General features: G+C 37.4%; 1 protein-coding gene across 6 annotated transcripts; it reads left to right on the top strand.

The window, feature by feature from the left end:
* Positions 1-3,723: 3,723 nt before the first annotated feature.
* LOC131544960 (uncharacterized) lies at positions 3,724-18,626 on the top strand. Of its 6 annotated transcripts, none has more exons than XM_058783512.1 (15): positions 3,724-3,808; positions 11,010-12,746; positions 13,273-13,353; positions 13,490-13,896; positions 14,141-14,222; positions 14,420-14,631; positions 14,760-14,939; positions 15,090-15,183; positions 15,288-15,634; positions 15,743-15,857; positions 15,942-16,033; positions 16,151-16,287; positions 16,390-16,659; positions 16,802-16,978; positions 17,557-17,923. In XM_058783512.1, exons 2-7 carry the CDS (start codon positions 12,515-12,517, stop codon positions 14,802-14,804), a joined length of 1,059 nt encoding a protein of 352 aa, XP_058639495.1. In that variant the 5' UTR covers positions 3,724-3,808; positions 11,010-12,514; the 3' UTR covers positions 14,805-14,939; positions 15,090-15,183; positions 15,288-15,634; positions 15,743-15,857; positions 15,942-16,033; positions 16,151-16,287; positions 16,390-16,659; positions 16,802-16,978; positions 17,557-17,923. The 6 variants fall into 6 exon arrangements, with proteins under 6 accessions (XP_058639495.1, XP_058639499.1, XP_058639493.1 ...); XM_058783510.1 differs by lacking the exon at positions 3,724-3,808 and having other exon boundaries at positions 10,657-11,560; positions 12,258-12,746; XM_058783511.1 differs by lacking the exon at positions 3,724-3,808 and adding an exon at positions 10,694-10,779.
* Positions 18,627-19,236: the final 610 nt, after the last annotated feature.

The following is a 19,236-nucleotide window of genomic DNA, read 5'->3' as shown; positions in this document are numbered from 1 at the left end:
AAATAAAAGTACAGGAAGGTTACTGTCACTTCCTTCTATTGAGAGAATGCTAGTTAAGTACACTCACAGCCTTCAAAGCTATACTACAGCACACCCCAGTCACTCACCTATCCTCTCTGGGTTATGATGTTTGTTATGACTGATGTTCCATTAGAGGATGGAGATGTCACACACTAAAGTTTCCTCCACCTACAGGGATAGGTTAGGACACATGATACCAGTGAGGAGCCCAGGGAAGAACCAGAGCAACAGGCTTCGGGGGCCAACCCTGCGGTGAACATCCCCTCATAGGCCTTCCCCATCCACTAGTCCACCCTCACCTCACTGTTCTTTAGGTGTCACAGGAATTAAGAAATAGGGAAAGAAGGAACAACAATAGCAGACGCAGATTGAACAGAGGATACAACCCTAATGTTTGTAGTCTTTAGAACAAATACTGCTGTCTTTTTGTTTTCTTTCTTCCTCTGTGCAGATACCACTTGATGGCTGTCCTGAGACCCATACGCGCCGAACTCCTCACCTGCGTATGAAGCCACAACCTCTAAAAGACAACAAGACCCACTGCAGAGCCAACTGTCACGGAAGACAGAACAAAGAAAAAAATACACAACGCAGAGTATCACATACGAGAACTTCAGTCATCCAGCAACATGATCAAGACATTCTTGATCTTTCAGCAAAATTACACCTGATGGCTGAAGATAATTCTTCATGGTTCGGAAACCTGTTAGTATCAAGCGTTTCATGCAACAAATGACTCACACCCATCACGAGAAATGACAGTTCCAACCAGAAAAGACCCGTAAGAACTTCACGGACCATAATTGCATGTTTTGTTTCTGTGTCAGCATGCAATTACATACAAGCAACACAGAACAAGTGCTATGTGCCTGTAACGATCACATGTTACAAGAATGAACTTTTAAGTGTCTAAATTTGTATTTTGTGAGAGTTATTAGAACTCTCAAAGGGGGAATTGTGGGATTACAAATTTATTTAAATGTTTAATTTAGATTCCAATGTAATAGTGTACAAACTGAAGAAGTTATATACATTGTATTTAGCATTTATGGTGAAGATGATGACATCAGATGAACGATTCAAGAGGTCCCTGCCAGTTCCTGTTCTCTTATTGTAAGTCTAATGAGCCAGATGACGGAGACTCTTGCCTTTTGTTTGTAATTGCTCTTGATGCCCCTGCCCCAATCTTTGGGCAGTTAGGCTGATTAGATTAGGAGTGGTTAAATGGGGCAGGATTCTATACCTGAATACCTCATTTGCATGCTTAAAGGTCGTCACCCAGGTGCCTTGTTTTCACTCCTAAGCACTGCCCCCTAAATGTATTTAAAACTACAATGTATCACTGCTTTTAGTTTAGACTTGGATGACTACAGCGACGCGCAGCGAGTTCTCAATAAAGAGTAACTTCTGTATGAAAGATATCCCAACGTCTCCTGGTCTTCACTTCTGAGTTGCCTAAACTTTAGAAGATAAAAGTTCACAACAGTTGTTATATGGTTCCAAAAGAATGTCAGAAAAAAGTGCCCCCAGAAAATAATATTCCATCGTGAGTTTTGTTATCTTGTTAATCTTGTAACAACCCAGCTAAGAAAATATGTTCTAAGAAAATTTTGCTAACTGCTAATTGGCTTTGTGAATTTAGAGAAAACATTAAGGGAACGTTCCATTTCATAATTTTGCAAACATTGTGGGAAAGTTACTTTTGAATGTTTTTGAACCATCCGAAACTAGCATGTATTAGCAATGTATAAATAATGTTTTGAGAATATTATTAAAGGCAAGAGAACTTTGAAATGAATGTTCGATTAATGTTACTGGAAGAGGCTTTGTTACTAAGAGAATCTTGCCAGAATGTTCTGAGAACGTTCCCTGTTAGCTAGTGAAAAGAAAGTAAGTTTTACATTTTTAACAGTTTGTAGATGTCATAAATATATTAAATGGACAGGTTGTCCATTTTTAATGTTTAGAAGTATAAAAACAATGTATTTTTCAACAGGTGTATTGAAGCTGGAATGAGAAATTGTACATTTGGTTCCCCTAGCAGTCCAACATCAGACTATTTCTCTAAACCAATTTTCTCAGAGGTAAGACTCGGATGAAAAAAACTAGCAGACATTTGAAAAAACTAGCAGACAACAACCCAGACAAAGTCAATGTTTAGCATCGCTTACACATAACAAGGAATATTAGGTTCAAGACAGTGGTTATTGTCTGATTGATTATCTAAAAGCAACATAGTCAGCAGTACAGGAAGATCAGTTAGGTCACACGCTGGATTGTGTCTTCACTTTTTTTTTCAGGAAACAGTCGATACAGATAGAGGATATGTAATCCACATCTCAGATGAAGCATTACAGAGGAGCAATAGTGGACAGGGGAATGCAGATTTGATTGTATCTCTTCTCAATGAGACTTTCTTCAGGGTCAGCAGCAGTTTAAACATCAAGGTATGCAGAATGACTGTATGTCTGTCCCTTAAAGACTTGTTTGTGTTTAATTAAATGTGATTTTATCTACTTTGGGCAACATCTGCCTTTCATAACCCAGTGGTTTCTTCTTTGAATCATTTGTCATTGTGGCGTTAACACAGAAGGGGAATAACTCAAGTAAGTTAGGCACAATATTACATGGGCAAACTGTGTTGGGAGTTTGGCTCGGTCAGAATGAAGTTCAGAACCTTTCTCAGCCTGTTCAGCTCAGATTCATAAACACCAATCAGGTGAGATGCTTCCACATCACACTATAATGCAATTGCAAAGACACACCGTGGCCCTTGTGGATTTTGCTGACGTGTGCTTTTATTATTGCAGAGTGAAAATGGGACCTGTGTCTACTGGCATCTTGAAAAAATGGCAAAGGTTAGTATGATTTTCACACCATCAAAAATAAACCTTTATATATAAACTAAAACAAACGTTCAATTCTCTATAATCTAGGTCATTCTCCGATGGTGGCATTTGTGTGTGTTTGTGTTAAGTTTTCATTTGAAATTGTTACTGCTATACTCTTAAGAAATCATTTTTTCCCCATCTCAGGCCCAAAGTACCAATGTAGTTACAACATTACAAAGTACCAGTAGTAATTTATGGTTGCTAGCTTTAAGCCTAAGCCTCCCTGCTATATTATTTTAACCCTATCACAGTACATTTGTAATTCATTTACTTTTTATTTAAATTCACTCAATTCTGGTAGGTTCGCTCTCTGTTCGTTGTACCTTACGGTATATTAAATCACACATTATAATACTAACAATTACTAAAGTAGGCTATAATAAGTATAATGGTATCAACCCTGTTACATTTGATTAAACACAACTTTTGAGGATTTTGATGGGAAAGCAACTGGAGGCCCATTTTCAGCCACTAAATAGTTAAAGTCACAACTATGGACTGAAAGTTGCCAGTCATCAAAGTTATGTTGTTGTCAATGAGAACGAGTGACAGAGAGATCTGCTGGAACGGTAAACTGGGGGGTTTAACTTGCGTTGGCCTGAAGTTGAGAGAAGAGACAGTGTGAATGCAAGATGATAAAAATATGTCACTGCAATGCCACTGTGTCCTGAGAACGACCTATATATGTTGTAACTGTCATACAATGAGTTTGAAATCTAATGTCGTATGTTACAGTTCTCATTTGAATAGATGTTTCTGGATGGACTTTTTGTTTTAGTGTACGTATGTGTGTCTGTTTTTCAGGTAACTGGAGCACAGACGGCTGTAACACTACCATCGACAACGGAGACTTTGTATGCAGTTGTAATCATCTGAGCTTTTTTGCAGTGCTCATTGTAAGTGCATTTGTCATGTGATGCTCTTCGGTCACCTTTTTTGTTTTAAAATGTTCACTTTTAAAGGGGTCATGAACTGCATTTTTAAATTTTTTGATAATGTTACCTGAGGTACACTTACTGTAGTATGATTTTTACATGTCATAATTTTGAAATAAAAGGGCATTTTCTACCTTGATTTTAGCCCTCTGATTTGAACATTCTGTTTGAAGGGGCGTGTCTGCTGTCAGACTTAATGATGTAAACGCCTTGTTGATGTAAACACCCCCACTGCTACGATTGGCTGACATATGAAATAAGTATTACACGTGGAGCTCTCTCTTTACTATTCCAGCTGTTGAGATTAACTAATCGTGGCGAGTGCTGATTATAGCATTAGATCTTCTCCCTTCCCATCCTATGAAAGGTTGCAATGATAAGCATTGTAGCCAATGACAGACTGTTGACTAAGCGCATGCAGTGATCTCGTCATTGCAACTCTCACATTTGCACATAAACAGCAATAAATGATATTCAGACAAAGAACATCTGACTGAACACGAATCATTACATATGAAAAATCACTGATCGCAGATTAGGCATTAGAACGAACACTTACTTACATGTTGTGGTATTACTGTCAGGTCCATATCATACATACAGGGCCGTCACTAGTGGGGTGAAAGATGGTGATGATTATAGGGGCCCACGGCTGAGGGGGGCCTCCCGACGAGTTCAACAGGCTGGCCGAGGCCAACCTAAAACGTTGCTCAGGACAGTTGATGGGCCACTGCTTTGCATCATCACAAAAGCTAGTCAATTACACGTGTTTTTAAGCCTTGCCAATTTAAATATTCAAAAGAGTTTAAAGCATTGAAGCACAAAGCAAAAAACAACCGAGTACTCATGCGCTGTGTTCGGTGAGCACACAAAGAGTCGCGTCAGACAGCATGCAAACACCGAACCGAGCTCTCCTTCGCATCCTCCTGCGAAAGTGTCGGTTATGTCTTAAGTGAACGTAATGTCGGTATATGTCTTTAAGTGTTTATCATTATATAGGCTGCATTGTCTCTTAAAGTGACTGCATCTAATTTACTAGCTGCTGTCGGTGTCCTTAACGTTAATCCAAGGATTAAGGCCTTTCCCCCTATGGAGTCAATTTAATGCCGCATATATATGCAAAAGAAAATAAAGTTTTGCAAAAGAAAATAAGTTTTGCAAAGAAAAATTAAGAATTGCAAAAGAAAATGAAGTATTGCAAAAAGAAAATAAGTTTTGCAAAGAAAAATAAAGAATTGCAAAATAGATAAATAAAACAGAGCAAAAGCAATGATTTTGCAATACATATTTTCCATGGCCATATCTACTAATTTATTTGCAATGCAGCTTTTATTTTGCATTTCAGTCAAGTTTGAGTTTGCGATACCGTTTTCCCTTTGCGCTTCACGTTTCTGCGCGTCTCACTTTGTGGCGCTGTTTTGACATGGGGGTGGAGTCAGGGGACGGGGGCGTGTCCAACAGGCCTGGGCATGCCTCCCTGGAAGTGACGTTATCGGCCTGAGACGCAGATCACAGCTGATCCAGGCACCGTCAGTGAGCAGAGGCATGCGGGCGGATCGTTTCCTTTTATTCACTAGCTTTAAAACATGCGAAAAGAAATGACTGGCACTGGAAGTTTAAAAAAAAAAATGAAGCTTGAGTCTTTTTGGTTTAAATTTCTCGTGGCCACGGGATATTAATGGGTAAACAAACCAGCGTGACCATAGCAACCTGGGATTATCAGAGATGTATTTATTAATATTTTATTTTTAATTTAAGAAATTATAAAAAATAATACATTATTAAATTATTATATTAACACCACCACGGGGTAATTTTACCCATGGCGGTTTTTCAAATAGGCTACATATTATATTTTCAGTTAAAAATATCCAAGTCTTACAGTCATTGACTTTTACTAAAATTGTGTTATTTACAATCCCCTGTTTATTGTTAAAAAAATTGTTTAGATAAAACCAGAACAAAAATGGGGCATTTATACCTATAAGCGCCATCAGAACAAATTTACGCATAATTCCTGTCATCACGTTCAAATGAAGATGTTTTAGATGTTTATTCCTCTACTCATAAATGTTCAAACTTTGGATTAAATATTAATTTGTGTTTGCAATTTTTTTATCGTTTATGGTTCGCTACTGTGTTGCTTATTTATTCCTGAAAAAAAAATCTGAATTATGATGTAATGAATAAAACTATTTTTATGATTACCCCAAGTTTATTGGTGTTGTTCTCTTATTCAAATGATAAATTATATAACTAAACAAATTAATTAATTAGGTTAAACTGTGCACTTGAATTTGTCATTGTACATCTTTTGCAGTGTGGTGAATTAGTATTGCTTATAATAGTCTATTTAGGGTGTTTTAGTCATTTAAATAACATGGGTTATCTTGAAACATTTTATTAGCTATAATATTACAACACCCAAATATGTATTTATTTCCTCATAATTCTCGTTGTCATTGCAGACTGGTTTATATTCATCATTAAGAAAAGTGATTAGTGTAACCTGCTTAAAAATAGCTGTGAACTTAAAACAACAGGACAAAAACATAGCTGATGACTAAAAATAATAATTTTATGACTCTAGACATTGTGAAGACAGTGGCATAATACAGTGACATACTATGTTTTTAGCCATATCAAAACAGTAGTCATGGCATGGGTGAATTTGACCCGCTGGCGCTTTTAGGTATACAGCGACCTCTGGTGGTTGAAGTGTTAACCATAGGCTACATACTGGACTGTATTGCACACATGTAGACAGCATTCGAATGAAGTTTATTATGAATAAATGTTACATAAAGTATAATAAAATAGGCCGACAAGAAAACATTTTTATCCATCCCACAAGTCTTGTAAGTCCATGTATTTTATTAGTATTATATAATATTTTTATATTCGTTGTTATGTATTTGATTTATTTTCCCTTCATTTCGATCTCTTAACGTTCAGGGCTGTATAATAATAATAATAATAACAATAGCCTAATATACACATATATTACATAAAAAGACACGATCAACGGACTGTGGGATGGATAAATATATTTGATCAGTCTCTGATAATCCCAGGTTGCTATGGTCACGTGGGTTTGTTTATGCATGATTAAACTCATGGCCACGACATACAGTATTATCATGTTCCCACGACTTAATATCTCGTGGCCACGACAAAACTAAACCAAAATGACTTTTTAATCTTTTTTTAAACTTCCAGTGCCAGTCATTTCTTAATTTATGCCAGGAGTTATGTAAATGAAAAACGAAGTCGAGATGGATATGAAGCTTGAGTCTTAGACCTTTTAATGATGTATAGTTTGTGAAGTTAATTGCATTCTTTTACATTAAAACTAGCAGTAACTCTGAACTAATGTAAACAAAGAGCTGTGCACAGGTTAAGAGATTTTAAACAAGCACTATTAATGCACATTTAGTTAACCAGATGAAACAATACACATTTTAATGCTATAAAAGTGTGCACACATTGAGAGAAATAAACAGCAGATGTTCATATTAACAACTTCTTTAACTTGAGCAAACGCTGCTAATACACATATACATTTGTTAATAAAACGAAAGCATGCATGTTTTAAAGCTAGTGAATAAAAGGAAACGATCCGCCCGCATGCCTCTGCTCAGTGACGGTGCCTGGATCAGCTGTGATCTGCGTCTCGGGCCGATGACGTCACTTCCAGGGAGGCATGCCCTGGCCTGTTGGACACGCCCCCGACCCCTGACTCCACCCCCATGTCAAAACAGCGCCACAAAGTGAGACGCGCAGAAACGTGAAGCGCAAAGGGAAAACAGTATCGCAAGCTCAACCTTGACTGAAACGCAAAATAAAAGCTGCATTGCAAATAAATTAGTAGATATGGCCATGGAAAATATGTATTGCAAAATCATTGCTTTGGCTCTGTTTTATTTATCTATTTTGCAATTCTTCATTTTTGTTTGCAAAACGTATTTTCTTTTGCAAAACTTTATTTTCTTTTGCACATATATGCGGCATTAAATTGACTCCATAGTAAACGCATACAATACTCGGCAACGAGGGAGAGAAACTCCAGGGTTTAAATAGTGTGTGTGATTAGTGATGCTGTGTGATCAGTGCCTACAGCTGTGTGTGCAATCAGTGCAATGAATGATGGGAAATGGAGTCCAGTGTTATGTATGGTGTGAGTCAATGTGGTGAGCGAGTGACCTCTGGTGGAGGGTGAATGGAAGTGCACAGACTGGATTCGTGACAAAAATAAAGTGTTACCAAATATTTTGTCGTCATTTATTCACATTCATGTTTTTCCAAACCTTTCTTTACTATGCAGAACACAAGAGAAGATATTTAGAAAAATGTCTCACAGTCATCCATCCATTCATTCTCTAAACCCCTTGTCAAGTGAAGACAAGGCAAATTTATTTGTATAGCGTTTTTCACAATTCACAAAGTATGTATCATATGTATGTGCATGCTTTTTTTACAATAAAGATCAGTAAGGGTTTAGTGTTGCCCACCGAATGGACAAAAACAGTTGAAACATTCTTCAAAATATCTTTAAATGTCACACAGGTTTGGAACAACATAAAGGTAAATAAATGATAAAATGATAATGTTTAAAAGAAATCATATTTGATACATAAATAATAATAATAATTTAAAAATAAATAAATAAATAATAATAATATATATATATATATATATATGCACATGTGTGAGGAAACTAAACAAGCATAAAAAGTAAGCAAAGCATTGAGCTTTGAAATGTGGTGGTTCATCTTGTGATCTTGTCAGAGGTGTCAAGTAACGAAGTACAAATACTTCGTTACCTTACTTAAGTAGAAATTTTGGGTATCTATACTTTACTGGAGTAATTATTTTTCAGCCGACTTTTTACTTCTACTTCTTACATTTTCACGCAATTATCTGTACTCCTTAAATTTTTAAAATAGCCTCGTTACTCCTATTTCATTTCGGCTTGTTTTCATTCCGGCTTGTCATCGTTCAAAAAAAAAAAAAAAACCTATCCGGATAAATCGCGCCATACAGATAGAGTGAATTTGATTGTGGTTGGATGAGAAGTATAAACATATTCCATTCCGACACCCTATTGGTTTGTAATTGTATTTGTTTAGTATTAGTATTTGTTTGGACTGGGGTCGTTACTCAAAAAAGATTATTTCTTAAAAGTTATTATTTCTCCACTACTGGCTCATTTATCAAACGGGTGCTTTGTCCTCCGCAAATTAAGCTACAGTAAGTAGTTCGGTAGAGAGACGTTTGAATAAATTAGCGTTTGCGATTGACAATGTTGTGATAAGTAGGCTATACTAACTTTATAACTCGTTACCCCCAACACTAGACATAGCAGATGTAGCCAAGTACGAAGATGTCCGTGGCAGAGACTCAAGAAGAGAACTCGAGCGAAATGTAACTGATGTAGATTAATTACCCTGTTGTTGTACCAACCCGGTCTCACTGCAGTTCGTGATTTAGTCACGTAATTTAATCTATTTATTCGTGGCAGGGACATGTTTATTTCGTTATTTTCGTAAGTCCAGCACGTTTTTTAAACTAATGCATTTCAATTGGATGCATCTTTCGTGCAACAGCACGATTCTTTCTGCCAGTCGGGCTGCAGCAGAGAAGCTGTTTAATCAACATTTATTCACGAGATCTTATCACGGTTTATATGTGCAGTGCTGCTGCTAGCCATTTTGGTGCCCTAACCATAATTCCTTTATGATTTTAAACATAAAGACAGTTTGCCAGTCTTTTATATACCTCCTACTGTCAAAGTCAAACTTCGTCAGGTGCTGCGCAAATTGCGCAATCCAACGGAGCACCGGGGGCACCATCTCTAGAGCAATTAAACACTCTTGTTATGCCTGAAAGGTGCCTAATAATATATACTGAAATAATATCGGCATTATAATTATTGACTATGATTATTGATTTTTCATTAGGCTATTTTTGGTGCCCCCTCAGCAAGTCGGTGCCCTACGCACTGCGCGTGGTGGGAGTGGCGGCGCTGTATATTAATTATGAATTATTATTTCGGTCTTTTTCGGTTATTATTTCGAAGCTGGATTGCTTTGCTGTTTATTGATATTTTTAAAACTATAACGCTACATCTATCGACATTTATTTAGATGTTATCATTGTATTCATTCATTTCTTTATTTTAATAATATTATTTCGGTCTTATTACCGGCGAAATATTACAGTAAGCCAGAACACGGGCCGAGCGGGGCTCATTCTAAGCCCATTAGCCACAATGCAATGCGGACATTCATATCACAGCATCTGACAGCGATCAGCGGGTCATTAACGACAGTATAGGCTATCGCATTTATGAGCAGCCTTTACAATATATTTAGAGTCTAAAGTTTAAAAAAAATTGAAAAGCCCAAAGATCTGTAGGCCTATCTCTGCTAAATGAATTTAACATACGTTTGTGGTGCCCTTTATTTTAAGTTTCTTTTCTTTTCTTTTTATTTAAACTATATTGTTACTAAATGTGAAAATGTGTAAAAGTAATGTGTCAAGGACTTGATATTGAATTCTGTAATTTTAAAAATTCAATAAAAAAAAAAAAGTAAAAAAAAAAAAAAAAATTACATTTAATCTATGTTTTTGTCACCAGCAATACAGTATGCTGCTCAGTTTTGTTACAGTAAGTTAAGCTCCGAATTTTTTTTAAAGTTCCAGTGAGTTTCTTCTGTTGTCCTGTTGGAAAAAAAAAATATTTTAATTCGTTTAATTTTTTCGCAATGTTTTTTTTTTTTTTTTTTTTTTTGCACAACAATATCCGGGTGACGGCGCTACCGCCAATTAGCTACTACTTCCTCTGGAGTCGTTGAGTACAACACGTTCTCACTCCCAACTTGTCACATATTGAAGCTTGGTCCCTTTGTCGTCATGTTTTAACTCACTGGGTACCCCTTTGTCTTCATGTTTTAACTCACTGGGTACCCCTTTGTCTTCATGTTTTAACTCACTGGGTACCCCTTTGTCTTCATGTTTTAACTCACTGGGTACCCCTTTGTCTTCATGTTTTAACTCACTGGGTACCCCTTTGTCTTCATGTTTTAACTCACTGGGTACCCCTTTGTCTTCATGTTTTAACTCACTGGGTACCCCTTTGTCTTCATGTTTTAACTTGCAGGGATTCCCATAGACTTCTGACCGGAACCGGCGGCGTTGACATTTGACCTGCAGGAGCTGACCGCAGTGTGTACGGGACTCGAGACTATGATAAATAGGAATAAAAAAGAAAAGGCTGAAATAAATTAGTCATGGCAGGGCGATTCGATTGGCGTCCCCCAGGTCATATTTAACTGATTTTTCATTTTAAAAACCACTCGTTGCCTGATATCAAAGTGCGTCTGTGAAACAGGTTCAGCGGTGACTTTAACAGCGCTCCAGCGAGCAACAGCAGTAGTGTATTCCTCGTAATGCTGCTGTTTTTGTCGAGGCTTGTTGATGATGATAAACGTATTTAATGTGGTGTGATTATGTTTGGTTAATCAGTGATTAATCAGCGCAATGCGATGCAATCAACCTATTATTTATTTATCTATTTATTTATTTATGTATTTGTTTGTTTGATTGATTGATTATTTATTATTTTTATTTATTTATTAATAAGTCAATCAATCAGTGATGCTGACGTCATTGTAAGGCGCGATCCCAAGGTCCACTGCGATTTCCCGCTTGGTAAGTAGACCAGTTAATTAATACAGATGGGAACACTCCTTAAATTTATGGTACAAAAACTGTATAACCAGGTCAAGAAGTTGTGTTTAGACCCTTAAGAATTGCAAGGTAGCAGTTTCGTGATGCAGTTATTATAAAAATATAACGTGCTGCACCAAATGTGTAGTCGGCTAGCTTAAGTTAGCTAATTAAATTCAAGCTTGTTTATTTTTTTCACATATAATCATGCAGGATAATATCATAGGAGATTGTATGATTTGTAATTATGATGTGTGTTCAGTTACCCATATTACAGTAAGTTAGCTCGATCACAACACTATAGCCATTTATAAATGTTCAGATGTGAACAGTGTTGCCAGATTGGTGTTTTCCAGTAATTGATCAAAATCCACACAAAATTATATAGTAAACACACAAATCTTACCAATAATAAACTATACAAATTAATTCATAACTACAACAATAACATTTGCTCATCAAATGGCATAATAAAGCAAATTAAGCGTTCTCTCATTTTCCATGTCTGTCATTTGCCTTAAAGAAATAAAAGAGTACAACAGAAATATCAAAATGCCACCCGTCCAAGCCCATTTTATTCCACGTAGTACAACTCAAAACTGCCCAATCTGCCAACACTGACGAAGAAAATACTGGTAAAAATGTAAAGAGTTCAATATTTTTTTTCCTGTCTTATCAGGTCCTTCAAATTTGCCAGCTTCCAACATTCTCCTTTATTTTAACCTCCCTCCACACACACACACACACACACACACACAAAAACCAAAGGCACTTTTAAGAGCCACGTCTGTCTTGTTAACCTGTACTTGTCTCTCTGTAGCTCGCTCTGTCTCTCTCTCTCTCTCTCTCTCTCTCTCTCTGTTTACATCTCTAGTTGTCGTATCTGTCCTTCTTTGTTGTGAGTCTTTCTGTCTGTTTGTGTTTCTGCCCATCACCATGAGTGATTCAGAACTCCAAGAACAGTTTATGAAGCTGGATAATCTGGTTGATCATCAAGAACTCAATGATGAACTCCAAAGTCTTGATGACTTGCTCGGTGAGCTGCAGGAAGAGGAGGAAGCAGCACCAGTAAAGACACCTGAACCAAGGGTGCATTGGAGAAAGAGAGACATTGATGGAAACATTGTCTATGCAAGGCCAAGATCAAGCAGGAATCAGTCAGATAAGGGTCAGTATAGTGTTTTTACATTCAAGATCCATTGAATATCTACATTGATTTGGCACTTATGAATGTATCAAACAAGGAATGTGTCAGGGAAACAATCAAACCAGAACAACTCATTTGATTTTTGACATGAAAATAAATTGATTACATGCAGTATTTGTGTAAAGCAGTATAAACTACACTAAAATAGTGGTCTTGGTAAGGCTGTGTTTGTTCTGAGTGTGTTGTCAGTAGCCAACCAGCTTGTTTCTTTTTTTAAATGATCTGCTTCTACAGCATACATTCTTATTTGCTTTCATCTGTTTATGACACCTTATAGATAACTGCAAGTAACTGTGCTGTCCATATTTGGGTTTGGGAAATAAAATGTCTGCTAGCCCTTCTCTCTAGCTAAACATTAAACAGTGAGCTTTGGCCATTTCAGGGAGGTAAAATTGTGCCACAAGCCTTGGGACAAGTTGAAAATGTTGTAAACATGTAAACAAACAATGTTGTTTTTTTTTGTTTGTTTTTTTTAAATCTGGTGCAGCTGATCACATTCAGAAAACTGATCCTCCCATCAATGCTCCTGACACTAACTGTGAGGTGACCTTTGCTCCAGAGACTGTTGGTGTGTACTTCATTGTGTAAATTTACATTTTTAAAATTTGCCAGAATACTGTCCTTTTCACAGTCAAAGGCACTCCATGCAGTACACTTTAATGTATTAAAGTGTTGTTTTTAAATGTTCCATACTATTTTAACAGAGTGTTTTCTGCAAGATCTCCAGCACTCACTGAGCGATATCTCAGATGATGAGGCATCACCTCTTGGAACCTCAAGAGATCCTCTCCCAGCTTCCTCGAGCTGGAGCACACGACAAAGTCTCTTCTCAGAGAGGTGGAGGACAGAGATACCCCGTCTGGTGAACACCGCTGTGGCACAAGGAAATGTGGCAACACGCATCTGCCAACAGTGTGGGAGCAATCCAGCTGCTGTCTGGTGTTGTGACTGTCGACCACTCTCCTTCTTCTGTGCTGAATGTGATGTCAGCATGCACACCAGACATGTTCTCCATAACCGAGATGCCACGACTCCTGGGTTCTACCAGCCACTGCCTCCAACAACTTTTGTCGTAGATAAGGCTCTTTCCCATTGTGGCAAGTTCTGGTTTGTGAGTGTACAACATACATTTCATTCTGAGAATCGTTAGGCCTCATAAGCTTTACTATTTAAATAATGCCTTTTTGTCTCGTATTGTTTGATATTGAATTGAAGCTTTTTGAGCATCTCTTCTATACTTTTTCAACAATGTACTTCATTACCATTGAACCATTACACTGTTATATTACTCAGTCAATACAAATGATCTTAATTCACATGTTTGATCTTTTTCCGTACGGCTTGTACCTGTGGAGATTCCTGACAAAATTTGTGGTTGTTCATCAGAGTCATTGAGGCTCAGCCCAGGGAAGACTGTTGCTGTGATCACAATGAATGGTGAGGGTGTGACGATAAAAATCTATACATGCTCTACTCCCATAAGTTTGGCACAGGTCTGTATGTAAAATCTACATATGACTTCTGAGTAATTTTTAAAACGTATACAAAGTAATGTAAAAATTGTTTAAAGAATCCAAACCCTGATTAATCACATAAGGTTTACGTTGAAGTGGATGTGTTTTTGATTTTTCCAGGACGATATGATCTAAGCATGCCTGAGCTGAGTTGGGCTGCTGGAGTGGTCGACCTAAATCGAAGTGACTACTGGTCTGCGACCCTTCACTTTGCCACAATTTATGCCACAGATGTCTTTTTCTCATTTGAAGAAATGAAGATGGCAGCACCAAGACTGTCCTGCCAAGCGTTTGTAAGAATGCTGGATCAGCGAACTGTCCGCTTTGGTCGTGTGAGTATTGAATTTATTTATCCTACAGTATTGTTAATCTCTTTGTATTGTGGGATGAAACGTAATATGTTTTAATGCTAATGTATTTGTTGTACGTTATTAGCTGTTGGTTTCCTTAATTTTAATAGACTGGCAAGATCTCCACAGACAGTTTTCAGAAAAGTTTTTTTTGAGTGGGAGGCTGTGCGATATGAGGTGGACAAAATCTGCAAAGAAGAGCCCTTCATCTGTCCTGCGTGCACCCCAGATATGCTGGCAGTGTCAGTAGATGGAAACCGCAAGCATTACCGTTTCAAGAATGCAGCTAGGTATTTCAAATTGTGTATAATATCACACTGTTGAAACAATATTTATAAGAAAAAATATCTCTTTAATGTGCACCAAGTAAAATTAGATTCCAAGGTATCATAAACTTTTGTGTATCTGTTCTGTATTTTTTATTATTATTATTTTTTTAGATCTGAAGAACAGGCCATCTTTGAAGACGTCTTTATAGCTAAGGATGAAGATGTGATAAGATTTGTGGACTACATTCACAAGACATCCAAACATGTAAAATCACAGACAATTAGACTATATACAGGACTACACTTACCTCTTACTGAAGAGTTTGTTTAGGAGAGTCTTATTTTCATCAACCATTTTCCATGTTATAGGTCAGTGGAAGAGGTGTTTGCGGAGGGGAGTGGTCAGCAGCCAGAGAGACCTCCCAAAGATCAGCAAGCAAGGTAGACGAGGAGGGATTGGAGCTTGCGGTGTGTCGACACGGAGTGCTGCTCTGTGCTTTAAATATGTACAGGGGTGAAATTTTTGCCTATCCCCTGTACCTGCAAGAAAAGCTGGCCAGTAGGCAAATCACTTTTTTTTTTGTATGGATGTGACCTGCAAATATTGGCCCAACCTCCAAAGAGTTGCAAAAAGCTGCCCAGAGCTCCAGCACCTTCTTAACATGAAGCCCTTCCTTTCAGTCTTCCATGCCAAAGCCCATGATTTTAAATGCGAGGTAGGTGAACTTTGCTATGTGATTATCAAAACTGAACATCTGCAAATGAATGTCAAAACTTTCTCAGCATTATTATTTTTATTTTTTATTTTTTTTATTCCTAATCAGGTGAAATGGAGTGGGGCATATCAGGATGGGGCTGGTTTAACACTAGGGGAGGAGGTGGAACAGTGCAATTTCCTGTCTAGGATTGCGGTGACCACAAAACACATGTCCAAAGCAGGTAAAATGACACATACTGCACTAGTTAGATTATTAAATAATAAGAAGGGGGAATATGGTAACATGATATTTTCTGTGTTTGCAGGACACACAGACATGCTGACTCTCATGGCCATGCGCTGGAATCAGCAAAAGTTCAACAATTTGGCCACCGCACTGACCCGCCGTTATCAGAAGGTAATAACAGTAGAATTTGTTTTAGATGTTCATTAATGTATGTTATTAGTGTTTGAAGCTGTGCGTTGAACAGTTGGTTCTTTTTTTTGTGCTATCTGTGATTGCTTGTCATTGCAGACCACAAAAGCTCTGCAAAGCCAGTTGCAAAACCTAGAGTCTATGAAAGTCGACCTGGCAGTGACAGAGAGCCACTGGAAGACTGGCTCAATGATGTAAAGGAGTGGGCAAAGGATGAGGAAATGACTAGTGTATATGTATGTGTGTGTGTATGTGTGTGTGTGTGTGTGTGTGTATATACATATATATATGAATAATTGTTACTGTTATTGTAATTTTTCCCACACATTTTTTCTCAGCAACAACAACAACCACAAATGATGTTGATGCCTTGGCCAGCAGAATTGAGGTGCTGGTGGTGAGTATCAAGAGACGTTCCCAGCGACTCTATAAGGATACAGATGGCAACAAAGGTCGTGCCAGGATCCGCCGCAAGATCAGGGAGGAGAAGGGGATCCTGACATCAGTTGTAGAGAAATACAACAGAATGGTTCCAAACACTGAAACTCTGTGCTTGGAAACCATTTTGTCTGGTGAGACAGCTTGGCCATGGCAGCTACCACACAGTGGTATGTACACTAGTCTTCTGACAGTTCTTATACATACTGACACATTACCCACAATGCCTCAAATGTCAGTCTGCAACCCCATATGATTTTAAAGATTCTTTGAAGGTTGATATATGACATATGTTTTTCTCATGCGTTCCAGACAATGTCGATCTAAGGACAAAGAGAAAGGCATTCGACACCATCATGTCATTAAGGAGACTTCAGGAGGAGCAGAAGATTCTTGTTGCAGAGATGGACAACCATTGGAAATATCTTTCAACTCGTGCTGGTACCCTCAGAGAACTGTCCTGCTTGTTTGCCAGTGAGACACTGAAAAGTATGTATTTGTAATATATGGCACAAACTTAAGCATAGGGTTGCCCCTAACCAAAGATTTTCCTGAAAAACGGACTCACAAAAGACTCAGTTCCAGGGCTGAGAAAGAATGTTATAAGTTCTTTGAGCATCATAACTGTTAGAATATTTTGATTTCAATAGTAAGATTCATTTACTAAATGCCATATTCCTATAACTACATAGAGGACGTGTCCTGTCTAATCATTAAAGTAAAAAGCCTAGTAATGAAAACACATTTTATTGTATCATAAGTGGATGTAGCTGTACGAGCCATCATTACACTTTGCCCAAATCTCTATCCAACTGGTAGCTGAAAGTTGGCAATCTTGCTTGGAATTGTCCTTATAAACCCCAATTTTGAATTTCCTGCCCCACGTATGTAATTACTATGTAACAGGGACATATTAAATACAAATTAATCCAACTATGATTTTTCTGAAAGACTAACATTTTTGTGTTAGTATTAGGGGGCAGCCCTATTAAACATACACAACAATGATGACTTTATAAAGTTTCTAAGGGAGGCTTAATGTTATTTTGTTATTTCATTCTTTTAAGATTCGCAATGTGGCCTAAGTGAAGAGGGTTTGAAAGGTCTGCAGAGCATCATCCACAGAAAGCAACGTAAAATCAGAGAAATGAGGGTGCAAGCAAGAGACTGTTACCTGCAAGTTTTGTCTGGAGCAGAGAACAACCTCTTAAACAAACTGTCAGCTGATGACTATGACAGTGACTTCGAAATTTCTGATGACGAACTGTAATCCACAAGACTGTGACACCTTTTTTTTTTTTCTTGACAGTGACCTTGACCTTAACCCTGAATCTAAAGCATGTAATAAAATCTGCTGTTAATCACATTATAAATATAACCAAAGTGTAGTGTCTGTCTTTTTTCACTTACATAGAAATGAATGCATGCATGCCTCTACAACCAGTCAGTGCTGGAAATTCAGTGCTTTATTGTAAGGCTAAGTACTGTACTGTACTAAAGTATAGATTTGAGGTACTTGTCCTCTACGTAGATGATTTGTTTCTTCTCATGCCACTGTGTAGTTGTGCTAGGCTACAGTTCAAAGAAGAAGAAAAAAAACTTTTTACTGAACTTGCAGCTCATGAAGAGATTGTAAAATATGGCATTTTAGTATAAATAAAACTACTCAGTAGTTTATATTTACAGTATAAGTACAGCCAAAATAATTAGCCAATTTGTTGATTTATTAGTTGATCATTTTGTTCAAGGTTTTTTTCAAATTTGTTTTCACATTATACAGTACCCCTCCCCCTCCGTAAAGAGAAAATAAAAAGCATGAAGTAAAGGTATAATAAAGGTTCCCTTTCTTTTACATTGCCATGTTGTGTGCTTCCATCTCCTCCACAAAAGTTAAAAAAGGCTGCCAGATCTTATAAAATGTTCCAATAGACCCTCTGATTGTTTGTCTGATTTTCTATAGCTTAAGATGACCCATGACTTCTCTGATCCAGTGGCTGTGTCGGTGGAATTGGGTCCTTCCATTTAAACAACATCAGTCTCCCAGCCAAAAGAGAGCCGAAGGCCAACATGTTCATTTCTCTTGTGTTGAGAAGGGTGTTTTCAGAGGCCACACCAAACAATGCAAGAAATGGGGATGGTTAAGTTGATCATTTTAATGGAAAAAAATGTCATGGTTCCAGCTTAGAAAATTGTAAGATTTGCATTTTTTTAGTTGCTTAATTGCTATGTATTTTTTTTTTTTTAATTTTGAGGTTTCAACTGTTCACAGTATTTGTGATGATATATTTTTGGGTAATGTGTAATTTCTCACTATTTCCATAATTTTTACAAACCAAACAATCAGTTGAGTGATAGAGAAAATAATTAGCAGATTAACTCATATTGACAATGATCATTAGATACAGTTGTCTACAAAATAGTTCAAAATAAGCTCCACCTCAACCAACAACAAGACTAAATAACCATGAGTAATAATAATCAAATGAAATATGATGCACAGGGAAAAAAATCATTTTTGGTCTTCAGCCCTGGGCTGAGGAAAAACAACTGTGGCCACATGCCTGTGTCCTAGTGTAGGGTGCTGTATAACAATTGAAACCTGTTTGGAGACATGGAATAAGCAGCTTATAATAGGGACATAGAAGAATCATTATTTCCCAACACTACATGCAAGTTCACCCATTGCCATTTTGCTAAAGGAAAATGAATGATATATAAAGAAATAATATGTTGCCTAGACATGTTAC

This window comes from Onychostoma macrolepis, chromosome 07 (assembly GCF_012432095.1).
Source record: "Onychostoma macrolepis isolate SWU-2019 chromosome 07, ASM1243209v1, whole genome shotgun sequence".
In the NCBI taxonomy this organism is placed as follows: Eukaryota; Metazoa; Chordata; class Actinopteri; order Cypriniformes; family Cyprinidae; genus Onychostoma; species Onychostoma macrolepis.
The sequence above is the reverse complement of the archived record's forward strand: the minus strand, read 5'-3'. Positions and strand labels throughout refer to the sequence as shown.